The sequence below is a fragment of the Caloenas nicobarica genome, chromosome 16 (assembly GCF_036013445.1).
Source record: "Caloenas nicobarica isolate bCalNic1 chromosome 16, bCalNic1.hap1, whole genome shotgun sequence".
NCBI lineage: Eukaryota > Metazoa > Chordata > Aves > Columbiformes > Columbidae > Caloenas > Caloenas nicobarica.
Window position 1 is genome coordinate 14,476,046 of NC_088260.1, and position 18,663 is coordinate 14,494,708.

The window sequence follows — 18,663 nt, forward strand, 5'->3', positions numbered from 1 at the left end:
GGTTCACATCTCAGCAGCAGCTCTTGATGGGAAGCAGGAGGGGCACAACCAACCCCCCCGAAACGCTCCTGCTATCCCTGCCCAGGCCTGGCCCCTTCTGCCCCTTCCCATCTCCTGGGGTCCTGCACCCCTGTTCTGCTGGGAAACAGCCGAGCAGCCCCTTCCCTCTCCCCAATACACTCCTCTCCCTCACCTTCCCCTCCCTGCAGCTTTCCCAGGAATGCTCCCCCAGCACGAGGTGTTTAAATCATTTATGAAGGGCTAAAACACAGCTGGCTCCCTTCCAGGCGCTCTGGCATCCAGGCTCCATAAACAAGCCACCCGCCAAGGGAATCAGCTTAGAAAAAAGGCTTTTTATGTCTATTCCCCAGACCCCACTTCCACAGAAACCTTCTGGCATGATCCTTTCTCAGCTGTAAGTGCAGCAAAATTGTTTCAGGCATTTGCTGACCTTCCTTCTCCCCCAGGCACATTCACAGGCATCTCATGTGATCCACCTCTACCTGCGGATGGAAAACCAGAGGGACCTTCTGCATGAAAAAAACAAACCAAACCAAACCAAAATAACAACAACAAAAACCCACCAAAACCAAACAAACCTGATGTGGGATGTCTGATGTGCCTTTCCTAGTCTTGGATATTTCCTGGGTGCCCTTTCAGAGGCAACCTCCTTTTTTTCATATCTTTGACCTTTATGGAGATGTGAAGATAGGAATTCACCCAGATGTTCTCTCGTGGCTGCTGAGACACACCAGGCCTGCAGGAACGCAGAGGGAGAATCAAGAGTACATTCATTTCTTAGGCTGCAAGTGATTCACTGAAAATCATTGGGATGCAAGTGAGAAATGCCAGGGATTGGAGCCCAGCCCAGCTTCCCATATTCCAACTGTGCTGGAAAGCAAGGTCCAAGACATCAGGAGATCAGCTGCAAGAGCAGCTCCTCAGCATCTCTGTCCTCCAGCAGGGTCTGTGGCAGCTCTCAGCTGCTCTCACCGGGCTCCAGACCCACACAGACACCCCAGGAGCTGGAGCTCTCACCTTGCGACTCCCCGGGTGCCCACCAGCAAGTCCCCAAACCTGCTCCATTCCTGTAGAGGTGGGACACACGTGCTGCAGCCTCACCTGCCCGCGCAGTGCTGGGACGGGGCTCAGCGCTGCCGTCGCTGCAGCAGTTAAACCTCCAAGGTCCTCTGCAGCCCCAGGAGGAAGGGAAGGACACGGGGACCTGGTTCCCGGCTGCGAGAGGAAGGGCTGGATCCTCCACCCCACTGGTTCCTCCACAGTACAGCAAAGCAGGGCTGCGCTTGCAGTAGTTGTATAGCCAGAGTCATCCTGGGAAGGTGACAGAGAGGGTGACAGGACTGCTCGGAGGGGCTAGAGAGAATAAACTCATCATCTAAATACACACTGTCATAGAATCACAGAACAGTTTGGGTTGGAAAGGACCTTCCCAGCTCCCCCAGTGCCCCCCCTGCCCTGAGCAGGGACATCTGCACCAGCTCAGGTTGCTCAGAGCCCCGTCCAGCCTGGCCTGGGATGTCTCCAGGGATGGTTCAGCCACCACCTCTCTGGCCAACCTGGGCCAGGCTCTCACCACCCCCAGGGGCAACAATTCCTTCCTCATGCCTGGCCTGAATCTCCCTCCTTTAGTTTAAAACCATCACCCCTTGTCCTGTCATAACAGACTCTTTTAAAAAGTCTGTCCCTATCTTTCTTACAGGCTCCTTTTAAGTACAGAAAGGCCACAATAAGGTCTCCCCAGAGCTTCTCTTCTCCAGGCTGAACACCCCAACTCTCTCAGCCTGTCCCCACACCAGAGGTTTCCATCCTTCGGATCATCTCGGTGGCCTCCTCTATCCTAGGGCTGGGAGCTCCTGAGCGTCCCACGAGGGCTTTATTCCCATCAGTGTGGATATTAGCAGCTCTGGGGGTCTCCCTGAAGAGCGGCACAGCAGGAGATGAAGCCTCTCATGATGAAAATTAAGCCCCAACCAGATAGTGAGCCACACATCTGGGAAGCACCATCCTCTCTTCGATCTTCTCCTGGGTTTTGCTGTTGGGTCCGCAGCAGATGGTTGCCCTTGACCCCCGCCAAGGAAGGGCTGCAGGTCCTGGCCAGTCCATCACGTCCTGCTCCAAGGGACACGTCTAGCAGCACGAGATGCCAGCTGAGGCTCCGCACCGTTCCCCACACCCCCACCTGCTTGCTGGCAGGTACAGATGTCCCTCCCGACATGCTGGGCGGCGGACGCGGCTTGTCGGGCTGGTGCTGGGCATTGAGGCGAGTGTATGATCAGGGTGAGAAATACCCAGCGGAGGAGAATCTGAATCGGCGCTCCCCAGGGAAACCGCAGGGGCGGGCGCCGGGGCGCAGGGTGCCCGGCGCGGCGAGGCCTGCTGCGGCGGGCAGGGCCCGAGGGCCGGCGGAGCCACCGCACAGCGAGGGTCGGACCCAGCCCTGAGGATGGAGCGGGGCTGAAGGAAGACGACGGTGAGGAAGGCTGATCCCTGCGCCCCAGTGATCCCGCGCGGTCCAGCAGACCCGGGGACGTGCGCCTGTGCAGCCTCCACTTCTGCGGAGGAGACAGGAGGAGCAATTTCCACGTCACAACGCTCCGTCCCAGGTGCTGCGAGCGGCTGCTGTTGCTTGTTGCCATCTGTTACTTTCACAGTGTCAAAATGCCTCTGCCGAGCTCCAGCCCATGAAATATGCACGCCGTGGCCTCTCCCTTTCCAAACTACCATCTTCTCCCACACTAAATCCCCTTCTCACCTGTTTGTCTTGCATTCAGATTTGTTTCTTCACATCGTATGGCTTCCCAAGCCATCAATAACGGCTCAGCGCTGTGGCTGGCGTGGCCAGGAGTGCCTGCTGAAGGACTCGGATGGGGCTTCTCGGGCCTGGAGCACATTCTCTGTGCAGGACACAGCAGCATCATTGTGTTCGTGATGCAGGTATCCGTGCTGTGGGCTGGACCGGGCTTCCCATGCCCCGCACGGGCCGGCTGGAGCCAGCGGGAGCAGAGCAGAGCGTGCACCGTCCCTGTGCCAGCAGCCTGGGGGCGGTGGGTCCGTGGACAGCAGCCTGAAGAGCATAAAGTCCCAGCCCAGGGGTATCAGGAGCTGGAGGTCAGTGCTCCGCAGGGCCACAGTGCAGGGACCTGCAGGGCTTGTCACGGTCCTTGTAGCAGCCTCAAGCATCCCAGTGCTCCCCCAGCCATCAGCAGGGCTGCCCAAGGATCGCTCTGCTTCGGGAGAAGCCATCCCAAGACAGACACCATCGCATTTCGCTTCAACCAAAACGTGGGGTTTTTACTTTTCACCTTTGTGCTCAGATCTGAGGCTAAAGATGCTCTGGAAGCTCAGACCTGGTTGTACACCACAAACCCCCCATCCCAGCCGGGAGACTCCACCGGTGCCGTGGGGCTGCCAGCTCTGCCAGCACAACGGGCAATGCTCGGAAACATTCCCTGCTAAGAACAGGCAAATATTTCTCAGCAGTGACTGATGCCATTAGAGACTTTCAAGGGAATTTGCTCTGTGGCACCTGGGTGAGAAATGAGCTCACGCCGCAGCGGGTGGGCCTGGTTGCAGCTCTTGGTTAACAGGGAGTCGTGGCTTAGCCCGGCACCACTAAGGCTAAAAAAGAAGCAAAAGTTATAGCTGATTAAAAGTTTTTAATTGCAGCAGCATCTGCTCCTCAGACTTTAATGCAGCTTGGTGTAATGTTGGCTTCTTTTTTTTCATCAACAGGAGTTTGAACTGCAGCATGAGACTTCACATGCAAAACCTCCTCACAGCAAGGAACTTCAGATGAATTATTTCACTCTAAAGAGCAAGAAAAAGTTAATGCAGCACAGGAAATATTGGGAAGGAAATGGATGCTTTTTCATAGGTGACTTGTTACCCAGCTCTGTCAGGGGACAATGCCACTGTCCGGCTTTCACCAGGGCAGCACAGGGCATCCCAAAAAAGAACCTGGCAAATGAGCTCAAGCAACCACTGCAGTTGCAATGCCAGTGCTGGGCTGTGGAGGAAAAAAAAAAACATTTGTTGTAACTAATTTTTCCTGTACCAATGGCCCTGTGATAGATGTGCCTCATCCAGACAGAGCTGGAATTTCACAGTTCGCTGGACTGTGGTTTGGCTGCTTTGGAAAAGTTTTGCATCATGGTTGCTGGAGCCTTCTCAAAGCTCCGGGCTCTTCCTCTCCACCCCAGCAAAGCTCACGGACCTGCTGCTGCCTGCGCTGAGCAGCCCCAGGCACCAGGCGTGAGTGAGGAGCCGGGTTCGGGCAGGTCTGTCCCGGCCCATGTCACCCTCCGGGATCCCTGCGAGACTGGGGCTGGAGCAGCGGGCACGGAGCGGGGGCACGGGTCAACCCCAGACAGCGATCGAGACTGCGAGAGCTGCTCACTCGCTGCCCTCCACCCCCAGGGAGGGCAGAGAATCGAAAGGGAAGGGAGGAATCCGTGGGTTGGGTTAAAAACAGTTTAATAAGACAACAAAATAAGATGCCGCTAATAATTATATAAAAAATAAAATAATGAAATATGACTTTAAAAATAGAATAAAATAAAATGTAATTTAAAAAAAATAAAATGTGGTAATGCAATTTCTCACAAACCCTATCTGCACCAAGCAGCCACTCCTGGGGAGGGAGCACCCTGGTCCCAAACAACCAGTCGTGGGGGGAGAGTGAAAAGCCAAAAAGGCAGAAAGGCCCAAAGGCCAAGTGCAAAACAGGAAAAGGCCGAACTATCACCGAACTCCCAACAGAACGAAACTCCCAATTGGAGCTAACTGGACTAACGAACTGGAAAATCTGAACAGGACTAACAACTGACTAGCTGGGAAAGCCGATTCTCATTCAATACTGAGCATGACGCTAACGGTAGGGAATATTTCACCGATCGGTCTGGATGTCAGTCCAGGTGCTGTCCTGCTGTGCCCCCTCCTACCAATTTGTACCTGTAGCTGGACACCAAAGTCATCCTTGGTTTCTCTGACAAGAGTGAATATATCAGTGAGTTCTTACATTCCTTTCATACTGACTTCCAAAACACAGTCTAGCTACTGAGAAGAAAACATTAACTATCCCAGAGAAAAGCAATGTATCTCAGTATTCTCATAGTGAGCCTAAACAGAAGGCTGTGCTGGCTGCCAAGGAGAAAAAGATTCCAACTGCATGGAGAAAATTAACTCAATTTCAGCCAAACCAGCACAGGGGACATGGGCATGGAGAAGGGATGTGTGCATGGAGAGGGGATGTAGCTGTGATGCTGCTGCAAAACAGTCCTGTGAAAAGAAAGAGAAGTCCCAGCCCTCTGCTCCCCAGGCCAAACGTCCGGAGCACATCTGGTCGCGGGGTGCCAGGGAGGTGCTGGGTGATGTCTGGAGTCCAGCACCGGCTGTGCCTGGGAGGAACAGCTCAGGCAAACACCTGCCAGGAGCAGCACAGACACTTGGTCCTGCCTGGGAACCTCCCGAGGCCCTGCCAGCCTCTGTGGCGGGGCTCCGTGGGGCAGGCAAAACCCAACGGGCCCAGCGCACGCCGAGGGGGCCAGTCTGCTGGCTCAAGCTGCCCCGAGCATCCCAGCACCCATGAACCCTGACCAAAAGAGTGAGGATTCAGCTGTAAGCCCCAAATCATCAGCTGTAAGCCCCAAATCATTCATGCACAGACCAGGAGGAGCAATCATGGGGGCTTGCAACAGCATCTCTCCTACGACAGGTCCCCTGGGTCTGACATACCTTCCCCTAGGGCATCCCAGCTCTGTAGGCTGGTCATGCCACAGCCTGCCCCAGGGTTTGCTACAAGGGGACAGGGATGCTTCGGGGGCACCCTTTGGCCCTCCCTGGGGCTGTGCTAAGCAGTCAGGAGCCCCTTGGCCCTGCAGAGTTGGCCCCGGTGCTTCCCTCAGGGCTGCTCTGGTGGCATGGGGACCACTTCAGGGCTCCCTTGGGACCCCCAGAGCTCTCACCGGGGCTCCTCCAAGGGCATGGGGCTCTCCTTGCCCTCCCCAGCACTGCTGCAAGGGTGTGGGGCTCCCTTCAGCCCCATCCGGGGCTCCCCTCGGGCCACCCCTGCCCCTCCACACCTTCCCCGGGGCTCCCCAGAAGCGATGCGCCCCGGGGCGGACTGCGCCGAGGGGTTGGGCCCGGGGGAGGCACCGGGGCCGGCGGCTGCGGGAGAGGGGTGCGCCGGGCAGCGCGGTCCCGCTTCGTGTGCCGGTGCCGCGGCAGAGCCGGGCCGCGGGGCGGAGCGGCGGCCCCGCAGCCCCGGCGGGCGCGGCCGTGTCGGCGGGACCCCGCGGGGCGGTGCCGGGAGGGCGGTACTTAAGGCGGCGGCGCGGAGCGGGCGGCCACGCGGTGCCCATGGCTCTGCGGAGCGCGGCCCGGGCGCTCCGCGCCGCTGCCCGCCTGGGCGTCCCCTCCGGCCGCCCGAGCTCCGCGCCCGCCGCCGCGCCCCGCGGGGCCGCTCGGCCGCCGGCTGCCCCTCCGCGGGGTGCGGAGCGGGGGCCGCCGCCGCCCGCCCTGGATTTCGGGGACTCGCGGGAGGCGTTCCGCAGCAAGAGCAGCGCCGAGCTGCTGCGCGGGCTGCTGGTGCTGGGGCTGTGCGCGGTCGGGCCGCTGGTGGAGCGCAACCAGGAGGTGGGTGGCGGGGGGGGCGGGTCCCTGGTCGGCGCGGCCGCGCTCCGGGGAGGGGGGGATACTGGGCCGGGGCAGGGGGGGTCCCGCTCCGGCTGGGCTGCCGGGGCTGGGGGGCTACTCGCTCCAACAGGGATGCTGGTCCCCGGTCCGGGCTGCGGGCTGCCGAACCCGGACCGGGGGTGCTGCCGCTCCGGGAGGGCACCGATCCCCGGCCGCTGGGGCACTGGCCGCTCCGGAGAGGTGCCGGTCCGGGCCTGGGGGTCCCCCGTTCCGGGGATGCGCGGTGCGGGCCGGTGCCGGCCGGCGGGGCGCTGAGCTGCCGCTGTCCCGCAGCTGCTGCAGCTGTGCCGGTGGGTGCTGGGGCAGGCGCTGTTCGAGCGGCTGATGAAGATGACCTTCTACGGGCACTTCGTGGCCGGGGAGGACCAGGAGGCCATCAAACCGCTCATCCAGCGGAACCAGGCCTTCGGCGTGGGCGCCGTGCTGGACTACAACCTGGAGGAGGATCTGAGCGCCGAGGAGGCCGAGCGCCAGCAGCTGGAGTGAGTGCGGGGCCGGCGGCGGGGGGCGGCGGGACCGCGCGGCGGGCGCGGGACTCGGCCGCCCTGCTATTGGCTGCGCCCGCCCATCCCCCCGCTCCCATTGGCTGCGGCGCCGCTGTTGCCGTGCGTCACGGCCCCGCCCCCGCGGCGCGCCCCGGCGTCGCCCCCGCCGCCGCCCCTCGGTGCCGCCCCCGGAACGCGCCGGGTGCTGTTCGCGCACCCTCCTGCACGCTCCGGGACGCTCCCCGCCCCTATGCTGTGTGTCCTCCTCTCCCCGCCCCCCACGCCGGGGTGCTGTCCCCCCCAGTCCCCTTCCCGTTGGGGTGCTGCCCGCTCTGTCCCGCTTTGTTCTGCCTCCACTGGGGTGCTGCCCCCTCTCCTGCATACAGTGGGGTTATCCCCCCATCCCCTCCTCCCCTTGGGGTGCTGCTCCCTCGTCCCAGTTCCACTTCCGCCCCTCTCCGGACTGCTGTCCCCTCCACCACCCTGCTGCCCCTCCTCTAGTCTCCTTTCTGCCCCCCTCCCCGGGATGCTGCCCGCCCCCCATCCCTGTCTCCTCCATCCCCCACCATGATGCCTCCCACCATCTCCGCTGCCCTCAAGCCAGGGTGGTGCCCCCCCCAGGTTGCTCCCCCTTCCCGCACTGCTCCCCACATCCCGGGCAGTCTTCGCTGCCCCCCCGCTCTGCCAAGGGCAGGCGCTGGCCCAGTGTTGCCAGTAACTTTCCACTCTTTGGGCTCCAGTTTTGGGTGACTCCACCCACCCGATCAGTGTCCCCCCCCATCCAGGACAAGGGTGGCCCTGCCAGGGAGTGCAGGCTGGGGACACAGCGCTCCCCCAGGCAAGGCTGCAGCAGCCCTGTGCCTCTGTTCGCAGCTGGGGACACCAGCCGGCTGTCACACGCTTGTCACATGGTGTTAAAAATACAGTGGAAACGGCTTTTGGGAGGATGTGCAAGTGGGGTTTCAGGTCGGTGTTGCTGGGCTCCCCCCGCTGCTGCCAGGAGCCTTATCTGTGCTCCCCAGCCGGTGCTGCTTATCGGGGACCCCTGCTTGCCATGGCGGGTGACGCTGTCCCTCGCTGCCCAGAGTCCCTGGCCGGCAGCGGGTGTGGGAGCTGCCCGGGGGCAGGCAGGGCTGTGCCCATCCCAGCCTCTCGCAGGTTGAGCTGCAAACCTCATTTTTCTTATCTAAAAGCTTCAAAATACCCCACTGCAGCCCCGCTGTGGGGGTGCAGGCCGGCTCTTTGGGAGGCGCAGGAGCAGCGCTGTTCTCAGAGCGGCTGGTTTCTTCCGCGGGCACGCAGCCACGGTCCAGGCACATCGCTCGGCGTCCCGCGGGGCTGCGCTGGCCCCTGCCAGACCCGGTGCTGCCATCGCTGCTCCTTGGTCTGGCCGTGCCTGTGCCAAGTGCTTTCCTGTGGGTGACCAGCGAGGCCTTTCGCAGGCTGGCTCTGCCTGCACCTGTGTGCTGCCTGCTCACAGGGGGGTGTTGGTGGTTTGTGAGCTGTCGGGGCTGTGTTGGTCGCATGGGGCAGATTTTGGGCGTTGCATGTGTGGACTCCTCCCTAGATGAGCTCTGCCTGCCCTGCATGTGTCATTCTCACCCAAGACCACTTGGCAAAGCCACACACTGGACTCCATCCTCATGCCTCCCAGTGCCACCCTGCCTAGGCACCAGTGCAATTTGTTCCAACAAATGGGCAGGGGGACAAATATGCCATCCTGGCGATCACCCTGGGATGCCATGGAGCGGGGACAAAGCCCGGGGAGGTGTGGGTGGCATCAGAAGGGCTGTGGTGGACCCTGGCCTATGCCAGGCGTTGCTGTGGGTCCTTCTTGGCTCCATTTTGGGGCAAACTCCCAGATTACCAGTGCTGCTGCCAGGGATGGTGCTGAGCTGGGCTGTGTATGGTTGAGAGGGATGAGTGGTCCAGGGTTGGTGGCTGCTGGACTCTGGAGCCACATCCTTCCCTCCTGTGAGTGCTCTGGGGCTTTGCCTTGCTGCCAGCTGGGAAGCAGAGGTACAAACCAGATGCAGCCAGTGGGTTTTTTGGCCTCCTGATGCCATCTGCTGTTGTTTCCCCCAGGCAGCCCGTGCTGGGCTTACCAGTGCAGCCTGCTCTTCTGGAGCCAGCCGGGGATACCAGTGGGGCAATGTCCTTTTGTCCCCAGCAGTGGGCCCTGGCCGCTCCCTGTGACAGGCTGTCTGCTGGGGAACAGCCGCGCAATGCAGGCAGGCACCGGCTCGTCCTGCCTGGGCTGGCACACAGAGCTCTGGCGGCCTGTCCAGGAGTCCTTGGTCTGTGCTGGAGGCTGCTGCCCGGCCGTGGTGACGCAGCTGGAGCGAGGTGTCCTGGGTGCTGCTCTGCTCCCAGGGGTGCTCTGGGATGGGTGCAGCCCTGGGGGGGTGTGGAGAGGTGACGCTACAGCTGGGCAGGGGCTCCTGCTCCCTGTGGGGTGAAACAAGGAGCCCCCCATCGTGGAGGTGGTTGTGATCCCCTTGCAGCCTTGGGGACACCGCTGGCCCATGGTTTGGGGTTGAGCTCACGTGGGAAAGGACAGTCAGACACACTGAACAGCTCTGCCGTGCAGCGCGTGGGCTTCACTTCCCGCGGAGGCTTCTTGTGCGAACACCTGGCGTCTGCCCTGGCGTGGAATTGCGATCCAGCCTGGCCGATTGGCCTCGCAGAGCTGCTGCCTGTCCCCAGCGCTCTGCCTGTGCTGCAGCTGCCTGGGACCGCGGGGCGGTTTCTGTTGAGGTTGGAGCTGTGCAAGGAGTGGGGTCCTGCGGTGGCCCTGGGCTGCTGCGTGCTGGGAGCTCATGCTGCACGCTTGAAGGACTTTCTTCTGCTGAGAGCTTTGCGTTATTCCCACCTGCAGGGCTTTAAGCATCACCCATAGCTCTGGTCTAGGCTTCCTGTGACCATGAGTTTTCCCTTGGACGTGGTAATTCAAGGACAACTTCCTCCTGGTGTTCCCTCCTGTGCTTTCCCAGACCCATTTGCTGATGAGCGAAGAAAATATATTATGCTTGTGGTACCCTCCTGGTAACCTCCAGAACCAAAGGGATTATCACCTACTTATTTCTGACAGGGGGGCCTCTGTGCTTCTCCCAAGACAGTTTATTTGAGCCTGACCAAAAACTTCCTGAAAGCCCCAGTCTGCTGTGTCAGCTGCATTACTCTTCCCAGCAATTCAGCAGGCTGCATCGAGTCTCCAAAACCCGCTTTGCAGCGCTTGAAGGACCCATTTCGTGCGTACTTTGGCTGAGTGTGAGCTCCCAGGTCCTGAGTGTGCCTTGCAGGGGCTCCTTCCTGGTGACAGCCGGCCAGAAGCCTTTGGGCAGTGCTGGAGATGTGTCCTGCCCCAGGAGACCTGCTCTCGGTTTGGAGAAGGGCTGGCCAGGTATAAACTGGGTTAAGAAGCACTTGGCTGGTGTAGGAGTGGTTTTGCTGACCGAGACCCAGTATTGCAAAGGAAGCAGGTGATATCCAGGAAGAGCGGTTTCTTCAGCTGGAAGGAGCTTCCTGCATTTTGCAGAACAATAAAGCAGCACCATGGGAGCGCCTCGAATGCCCGCTCAGGGGGAAGGGCTCGGTACAGTCATGCAGCAGGAATGCTGCTGGAAAGGGTGTGTTTCTCTTCAAGAACACAAAACACTTCAAATTCGAGGGTGCTGTTTGCTCATTGAGCTGCGTGCGCTCATCCTGGGCAGGTCAGAGGAGGCTTCATTCCCTGCCACTTTTCTCCAGCGTCTCAGGTGTCAGAAGCAAAGAGTGCTTTGGGATTCAGAGCTGTGCTGCAGCTGGGACCTGCGCACAGGACCTATCTCTCAATATGTCCTCAGTTGAAGCCCTCCCCTGCTCCTCGCTGCCTGCTCCAAGGGGACCTTCCACCCACTGGGGGCTTTGCTGTCACATCCCATCACTGTGTGATGTCTCTTCCTTCCTTTCCTCCACCCCCTGTCCTCAGGGTAGCAAAATCCCGCAGCAGAGCCTGGCAGACGTGGTGCCCACTGCTGCCCATGAGCTCCGGCTGCTCCTGCCCTGGTTCATCCCGGGTTTGCTGAGTTTTGAGCCACGCAGGGCTGTTCCTGGCTCCGGGGAGCAGGAGGGAAAGGCTTGTCTCTGCTTGTTTGTGCTTCCAGCAGCCCCTAATCCCTGTCACAGGGTTTCCATGCGGGACAGCATGTTCTGGGCCCATGCCACGTGCCTTTCCGCTCTCTTGTGTGAGAGTCCTCTGGCTCTGGACGGGTGGCTTTGCTGCATGCCCCACTGTTGGGCATGGCCAGTTTTGGGACAGTGGCTCCAAGGTGGAGATCTGCTGGAGGAGATGGCTCTGCTGTCACCCAGGGCTGCTCTCCAGGCACCAGCAGCGTTCCCAACGGAGGGCTGCGTGCAGGGTGTCGGTGTCGACAGGAAGGCTTAGCTGCTCAAGGAGGATCTCATGACTCGTCCGGCATCCCCCGGGCCGTCAGAGCCCTGTTATCTCTGCAGCCAAGAGCTTGGGCTTGGAATTACATCTGAAGTCAGCTGAGTTGAAGCTGAAACTTTCTTTGTACGTTGTTGGCCGATGCCAAGGCACGGAGGAACTGCAGCAGGGCATCCTGCACTTGGCGCGCCCTGGGCCTGGAGGAGCTCCTTGCTTCGTGGCCTGCGAGGTAGGGAGGTGTTGGGTTGAGGTTGGTGCCACCACCGTGAGGACTGTGGCCTGGCGTGTTGGAGATGGAGCACCCAGCTGGCCTTGTCCTGGGCTGTGCTGTTTGAGAACAGCTCTGGACCCTGGGCCAGAGCATCTCCCTGCGCTGTCTCAGCGCCTCCTGCTGACACTTGCCTGGGTGTTGAAAGCCCCTGGCTTTCCACGGGTAGGTTTGGGGCATCTGACCTGCCAGCGGAGCTTGTGCTGAGCAGCGTTTGGTCCGTTGGCGGTGGGATGGCGAGGGAACAGCAGGGTCCAGCGGCAGGGGAGCCTCAGAGCTGCCCCGGCCACCAGCAGGGGGCTGTGGGGGGTTGCTGACCTGGCCCTTACCTTCCCTGTTTCTCTTCTTAGCTCCTGCACCTCTGCAGCCGAGAAGGAGATGGGAGGTGAGTGACCCAGCCTCTCCTGCTGACAGGAGACAGCCTGAAGGTCCAGCTCGTCTGGGCCTGTCATAGGGGAAGGACTCAGCCCCCATAACCTCAAAACATGAGCTGTATGAAGAACATCTTGGTTCTTGGCCCGCCCTGCTGCTCAGCAAAGGCTCGGCCTCCGCTCGTGCACGGAGCAGGCAGGGCGCGTTGCAGCCCTCGGCGGCTCTTTCGAGGTCCAAGCTAGAGCCTCTCTCCCCCGCGCCGGCAGCAGAAGCTCCTGGGGAGGCTTGTAGGAGCTTGTCAGGGCTGTGTGGCCCATCTCCATCCTCTTCCACCCCAGGAGCAGAACAATGGGAGAAGCAACACCGAGCACATCGGGGATTTGGGGATCGCCACGGTGGGGTCATCAGCGCCCGCACATATTTCTATGCCAGTGAGGCCAAGTGTGACCAGCACATGGAGACGTTCCTCGGCTGCATTGATGCCTCAGGTAAGTGCTCCACGTGTCCCGAGCAGCCCCACTGTGCTTGGGGCCTGCAGGGACCCTGCAGCCCCCGCCGTGGCTCAGGTACCTCCCTGCCTGCCCGGCCAGCCCTGTCTCTGTGGCTCCATCCAGGTGACAGCTCGCAGGACGGCTTCTTGGCCATCAAGCTGACAGCGCTGGGCAGACCTCAGTTCCTGGTGAGTGCCAGGGCTGTGAACAGGGCGAGGTGGGGGGCAGGCTGTGGAGGCAGGTGCTTTGGGGTGCTAGGCTTGCTGCAGAGAGGGCTGGGCACCCATAGGCTGTTCCCTGCATACCTAAGACCACCCTGGACACCCTGCCTCAACTTTTGGGGACACATGAAGAACTCGGAAGTTTAAAAGTCCCAGGATGGGGGCGTGCGGGGTCTGCACTGCCAGGCTTGGCTCCTGCTATAGGGTCAGGATCTGCCTCAGGCTGGGTGTGATCTTGCGAAGTCCTGGCGCGACAGGAGGCTCCAGCACGGGTGTGTCACCTCGAGCTCTGTCCTCACAGCTGCAGCTCTCAGAGGTGCTGGTGAAGTGGCGGAGGTTCTTCCACCAAATGGCCGCAGAGCAGGGCCAGGCCGGGCGGGCAGTGCTCGAGATGAAGCTGGAGGTGGAGAAGCTGCAGGTGATGTCCGAGGGAGGAGGCTGCGCTGCCGGGGATGCGCTGCTGGACGTGGCTGGTGGCTGTAGAGGTCCCAGAGCAGCCCTGACCCGTGACACCTCTGAGCCTGGAGCAGTGAGACCCGTGTAGCCCCTTGGTACTGATGCTCCTTTTGGTGGCAGGAGGCCCTGGCCAACATTGCAACCAAGGCGGAGAGCCAGCACTGTTTCACGGGCGAGGAGCTGGGCATGACTGGGTGAGCTGCCTGTGACCTGGGGGTGCCGCGGGGTGGGGACACAGGGGTCCTTGCCCCTGTGCCTGGGCTCAGCGCAGCAGCCAAGTATAGAGGAGGTTTGGGTAGCAGTGACAAGACAGGTCAGGGTGGCACGTTCCATGCACCCTGCATCCTGGCTGGGGCCGTGAGCTGGTAGAGACCCCCCTACCCCTGCAAGAACCCAGTACAGACCTGTTTCTCTGCTCCCAGCACTGTGGACCTGCTGGACTGGAACAGCCTGATCGACAGCAGCACCAAGCTCTCCAAGCTGCTGGTCATCCCCAACGTCCAGGTGGGCACCCATCTCTGCTGCCCCCAGAGTGGCCCTGCAGGGAGGGCACTGGGAGCTGGGGGGGCAGGTGCTTGCTGGTGGCTGTGGTGCTATTTGGCACCTGTGCTGGCAGAGCCTGGCCATGCTGTGACCCACCAGCAGCCCCCAGGCTGGCAGGGGTGGCAGCCTGTGTGCTGTGCTGGGGGGCTGGCGTGGGGGCAGCCCTGGGGATGGGCTGTTCCTGCCCGCCGTGGGCAGCGCTGGCTGCAGGCAGGTCCCACAAGCTGCTCTCGTTTCAGACTGGGCATCCTGAGCCTCTGCTCTCGCGCTTCACCGAGGAGGAGGATCTGCAGATGAAGCGGATGCTGCAGCGGATGGCTGTCCTTGCCAAGGTCAGGGACGCTGGGGCTGGGGGAGCTGGGCATGGGTGCTGCCAGAGAGCGGGAGACACGTAGCAGGCAGCCCCATGAACCCAATGTGCATGTCGTTGAACCTCCAGAGAGCTGCAGAGAAGGGCGTGAGGCTGATGGTGGATGCAGAGCAGAGCTATTTCCAGCCAGCCATCAGCCGCCTCACCCTGGAGACGCAGCGTCGCTTCAACAGGGATCGCGCCATCATCTTCAACACCCACCAGTGCTACCTGAAGGTGAGATCTGGCTGGGCAGGAAGGACCTGCTGGAGCAGCTGATGGAGACCTGAGCTCGTGAAGCCACGGCAATGCGATGGCACCACACCAGGCTGGCTGCCTCAAGTCATGGGGCAGTTAGAGAATCACAGGGTGTCCTGAGTTGGAAGGGACCCACAGGATCATTGAGTCCAACTCATGTCCCTGCACAGGACAACTCCACAGTTCACACCGTGTGTCTGAGGACGTTGTCCAGTCTCTTCTTGAACACTGTCAGGTTGGGGCCGGGACACCTCCTTGGGGAGCCTGTTCCAGTGTCCAGCACCTCTGGGTGAAGAACCTTTTCCTCATGTCCAACTGACCCTCCCCGGCACATCTTCTGCCATTCCCTGGGGTACTGTCACAGAGAGAAGAGCTCAGCCCTGCCCCTCCTGTTCCCCTGCTGAAGCTGCAGCCCCATGAGCTCTGCCCTCAGTCTCCTCTTCTCCAGGCTGAACAAACCCAGAGACTCCATCCGCTCCTCATACGGCTTCCCCTCCAAACCCTTCACCAACTTTGTAGCCTCTTCTGGACACTCTCCAGTGGTTTAATATGCTTTTTATCCTGTGGCACCTGGTGCGGTGACCTTGTGCCATCTCTTCCATCTGGTCCCAGGAGGCTTATGACAACGTGACGGTGGACATAGAGCTGTCACGCCGGGAGGGCTGGCACTTCGGCACCAAGCTGGTCCGCGGTGCCTACATGGAACAGGAGCGGAAGAGGGCGGCCGAGATTGGCTATGAGGATCCCATCAACCCCACCTATGAGAAGACCAACAAGATGTACCACAGGTAGGGGACAGCCCCAGCCACGCTCCTCCCTCCCATCCCACCGGGCATGGGCTCGAGCAGCCTCACCACACAGCCCCGTACTGTCTGACAGGTGCCTGGACTATATCCTGGAGGAGATCAAGCACGGCCAGAAAGTCAGCGTGATGGTGGCATCTCACAATGAGGAGACGGTGAAGTTCACCCTGCGCAGGTGGGTGAGGCAGTGTGATGTGGCAGGGTCCGCAGGCTCGAGGGACGTGGGGGCCCAGCAGAGCTGCGGCGACACGTGCTGGGGCTTGTCAGGGCTCCTGTGTGCTCACCCAGTGGGATCCCAGCTCCCATCGGGTGCTCAGGGCTTCAGCTGGGGCTTGGAGCTGGGGCGCAGCACGGTACCCACAGGGGCTGCAGAGCTGGCCCCATTCCCCAGGCCAGAAGCTGGTTTTGAGACAAATGCCTGAAGTCCTCACATCCCAGCATTTGTCTGGGACGTGGTCAGTGCCATGCTCTCGTGCTTGGAGACAATCCCCACTCCTCTGGTGGGATGCGCTGCCCCATCTGCTCCGCTGTGTCTACTCTTCCCCAACACTGAAGCTTGGCTTGCAGGATGATGGAGCTTGGGATCCATCCCTCGGAGAAGAAGGTGTCCTTCGGGCAGCTGCTGGGCATGTGTGACCAGGTCACCTTCCCCCTGGGTGAGTGCGGGGAGTGAGGGAGCTTGGCAGATGTGCTCCTGCCCCAACCTGACCCCTGGGGTCTCCCTGAGCAGCTGCTGGGGGTGTGAGGGAGGGATGGAGCCAGGCTGGGTCTGTCAGAGCAGGGCTGGCTGAGGACAGTGCTGCTTTGCCTCTTCCCCAGCTATGTGGAATGCTGTGACCCTCTCATGGGGGGATGTAGATGAGGGTGTAGATGGAGCATCACATTAGTCTCCTGGAAGCCCCATGAGACCGTGATGGCTGGGCAGGAAGGTTCCTGCTTTGGGCTACGAGCTGAGAACAGGGTGCTCCTAACTGCAGCAGAGCCTGATCCTGGCAGCCCACAAACCCCTCATGTAGCTGCTTGGTCTGGGAGCGTTGCTTTGCTCGGTGGGAGGTGCACACCGAGTCCTGGGCTCTGCTACTGCGGTGGCAACAGCTGTTTGTCCTCTCCTCGGCCGCTGCCCCGGGCAGCAGAGCAGAGCTCCCGGGGACAGAGGGACGTGCAAGGGTCAAGGCAGCCTGGCTGGGGTCAGGACCCATCCCCTGCCCACACCGGTGTCCGCAGGAGCCAGGCCAGGCAGTTCTCCAGCCTGGACGTTGCTCTGTCCTGGAGTTCCCCTCGCGGGCGGGTTTGGCTGCCTGTCTGCAGCCTCCTCCGCTCATGCTGGAAAAATGTGTTAACTTGATGTTTCTGGTTGAACGCTTCTTGAATTGGCCCAGCCCTGGCTGCCGACATTCCCAGGGCTCCCGGTGACCTCGGCCTGCTCGCCGCGGCGCGTTCCCAAGCTCCCGGTGCTGAGCCGGGGGACGCGCTGCTCCCCGGGCAGTCTGGGCCGTGTCTGGCTGGTGGCGCTCCCAGGGTCCCCCGGGTGCCCAACCACAGCCCCCAGCGCTCCTGCCCACGGTGCCCCCTCCATCGGCACAGCTAAGGGGCATGGAGAGCTGGGAGCTAGGGGAGGCTTTTTTCCTTTATTTTTTTTTTTTTCTCCTTCCTCCTCCATTTTTCTTTTTCTCATTTTTCTTTTTTTTTTTTTTTCTTCTTTTTTTTCTTTTTTTTTTTCCTGTCGCAGTACTTCCCTGACCAGCCTCTCTCCCTCCAGGTCAGGCTGGCTTCCCTGTCTACAAGTACGTGCCCTACGGCCCGGTGAACAAGGTGCTGCCCTACCTGTCCCGGAGGGCCCTGGAGAACAGGAGCTTCGTACAGAGAGCGAAGCGGGAGCGGGAGCTGCTCTGGAGGGAGCTGAAGAGGCGGCTCCTGACCGGCAGCCTCTTCAGCCGCAGCCCCTAACCCAACCCTGGCATCCAGCCGAGGGGCTTCTGTGCCTTCACCTACAACCACTGCTGCCATTCCCCGTCCTGGTTCTGCTGCAGTTTCCCCCCCCAGCACCCTTTGTCATGGGAGGGGACACATTCTTGTTGCTGTTCTGGAGGTCACTGCTGTGGGGCTGTCCCAGCCGGGGCTGCCCGAGGGATGTCTCTCTGCCCACCCAGGGGTTCTCGAGCAGTGCTTGCCCTGGGCTGTCTCAGGGGAAATGCTGGGGCTCCCCTGCCAGCCCCCCCCTGCCCTGGTGAACACTGTCCCAGGGTTCTCCTGGTGCAGGATTGCACAGAGAGATCTGGCCGCCTGCTTCATGCCACAGGCTCGGGTCCAGCGTGGGCTGGGTGGCTTGGGGACAAGCTGGCATTGGTCAGAATCTCCTCCAGCCTCTGCCAGGACTTGGTCTCTTCCACCTCTGTAGGGGCAGATGCCAAAGCAGAGGCCACAGTGACCACTGAAGAGTCAGTGGGCAGGGCAGGATGTGTCCCTGCAGCCCATCCCAGGGCCCCCTGGCTGGGCAGGTCCTGGGCAGGAGCATCACACCAGGCTGAGCAGAGCCAAAGCCACCCAGGGTTCCCCAGCCCCAGGCACACATCCAGTGGGGCAGGAGGGGCGAGGGGAGCGGGCTGGCCCCATCCCCGCGCTGTTCTTGCCCCATCCCCGCACTATTGCTGCCCTACCTGCCCTCGCTGGCCCCAGTGATGACCAGGGGTGGTGGCTGCATGGGAGCACCAGGAGCCAAGCCAACGCTCAGCTCTACTGTACACTGGATTTGCAGAGAACTGTGATGGTTAAATCATAAGTGTTCTTGCTTCTGTCTCTCTCTTGAAGTTACTGGGCAACACCATCTGTCCCCAGGCTGTGCTTCAATGCCTTGGTCTTAAAGTGGGGTTAGTGCCTGAGCCAGGGCTTGGGGAAAGGAGCCAGGGATGGGCTGCAGCAAGTGAGGCCAAACTTCCCTGGTCTGGGGGATGGAGAAGCTGTGGAGCTGTGATGGGCTTGGGGGAGTTGGGAGTCCTGGAGCACCCTCCTACCCGTGAAGGTGGGATGGCAGCTGTGGGAGAGCCTCTCCCCACCCTGACATCTGTTTCTGGGGGGCTGGAACCCTGCAAGCTTTCACTGCCTCCAATTGGGGGCAGGATTTTGTGGGCTTGTTTTGAGCTCTGCAGGACCACAGGCATCTCTGGGCTTTCCTGCCCAGCAGCCGAGGCAGGGTCTCCTTTTTCCCTGAGCCTGTTCCTCTGCTTCTGCTGAGCCACCACGAAGCTAAGGGGGTGAAGTTCAGGCTTCCCAGAGA

The 18,663-nt window shown here is 60.9% G+C and overlaps 1 protein-coding gene across 3 annotated transcripts; it reads left to right on the plus strand.

Annotated features, from left to right (window-relative positions):
• Nucleotides 1–6,480: 6,480 nt before the first annotated feature.
• On the plus strand, nucleotides 6,481–18,138 carry PRODH (proline dehydrogenase 1). Of its 3 annotated transcripts, XM_065646605.1 has the most exons (14): nucleotides 6,481–6,654; nucleotides 6,988–7,196; nucleotides 12,247–12,281; nucleotides 12,607–12,756; nucleotides 12,883–12,947; nucleotides 13,282–13,398; nucleotides 13,557–13,630; nucleotides 13,859–13,940; nucleotides 14,219–14,311; nucleotides 14,419–14,565; nucleotides 15,199–15,374; nucleotides 15,466–15,564; nucleotides 15,957–16,045; nucleotides 17,149–17,428. In XM_065646605.1, the coding sequence occupies exons 2-14, from the start codon at nucleotides 7,039–7,041 to the stop codon at nucleotides 17,334–17,336; spliced, it is 1,473 nt and encodes a 490-aa protein (XP_065502677.1). In that variant the 5' UTR covers nucleotides 6,481–6,654; nucleotides 6,988–7,038; the 3' UTR covers nucleotides 17,337–17,428. The 3 variants fall into 3 exon arrangements, with proteins under 3 accessions (XP_065502677.1, XP_065502678.1, XP_065502679.1); XM_065646606.1 differs by lacking the exon at nucleotides 15,957–16,045 and having other exon boundaries at nucleotides 6,575–6,654; nucleotides 17,149–18,138; XM_065646607.1 differs by lacking the exons at nucleotides 6,481–6,654; nucleotides 6,988–7,196; nucleotides 15,957–16,045 and adding an exon at nucleotides 11,165–11,857 and having other exon boundaries at nucleotides 17,149–18,138.
• Nucleotides 18,139–18,663: the final 525 nt, after the last annotated feature.

Bases quoted from the DNA above. Each gene is read 5' to 3' on its own strand.
- PRODH (XM_065646606.1), top strand. From the start codon at position 7,039: ATGAAGATGACCTTCTACGGGCACTTCGTGGCCGGGGAGGACCAGGAG. The intron at 7,197-12,246 runs GTGAGTGCGGGG...TTCTCTTCTTAG, and splicing joins GCCGAGCGCCAGCAGCTGGA to CTCCTGCACCTCTGCAGCCG. The intron at 12,757-12,882 runs GTAAGTGCTCCA...GGCTCCATCCAG, and splicing joins CGGCTGCATTGATGCCTCAG to GTGACAGCTCGCAGGACGGC.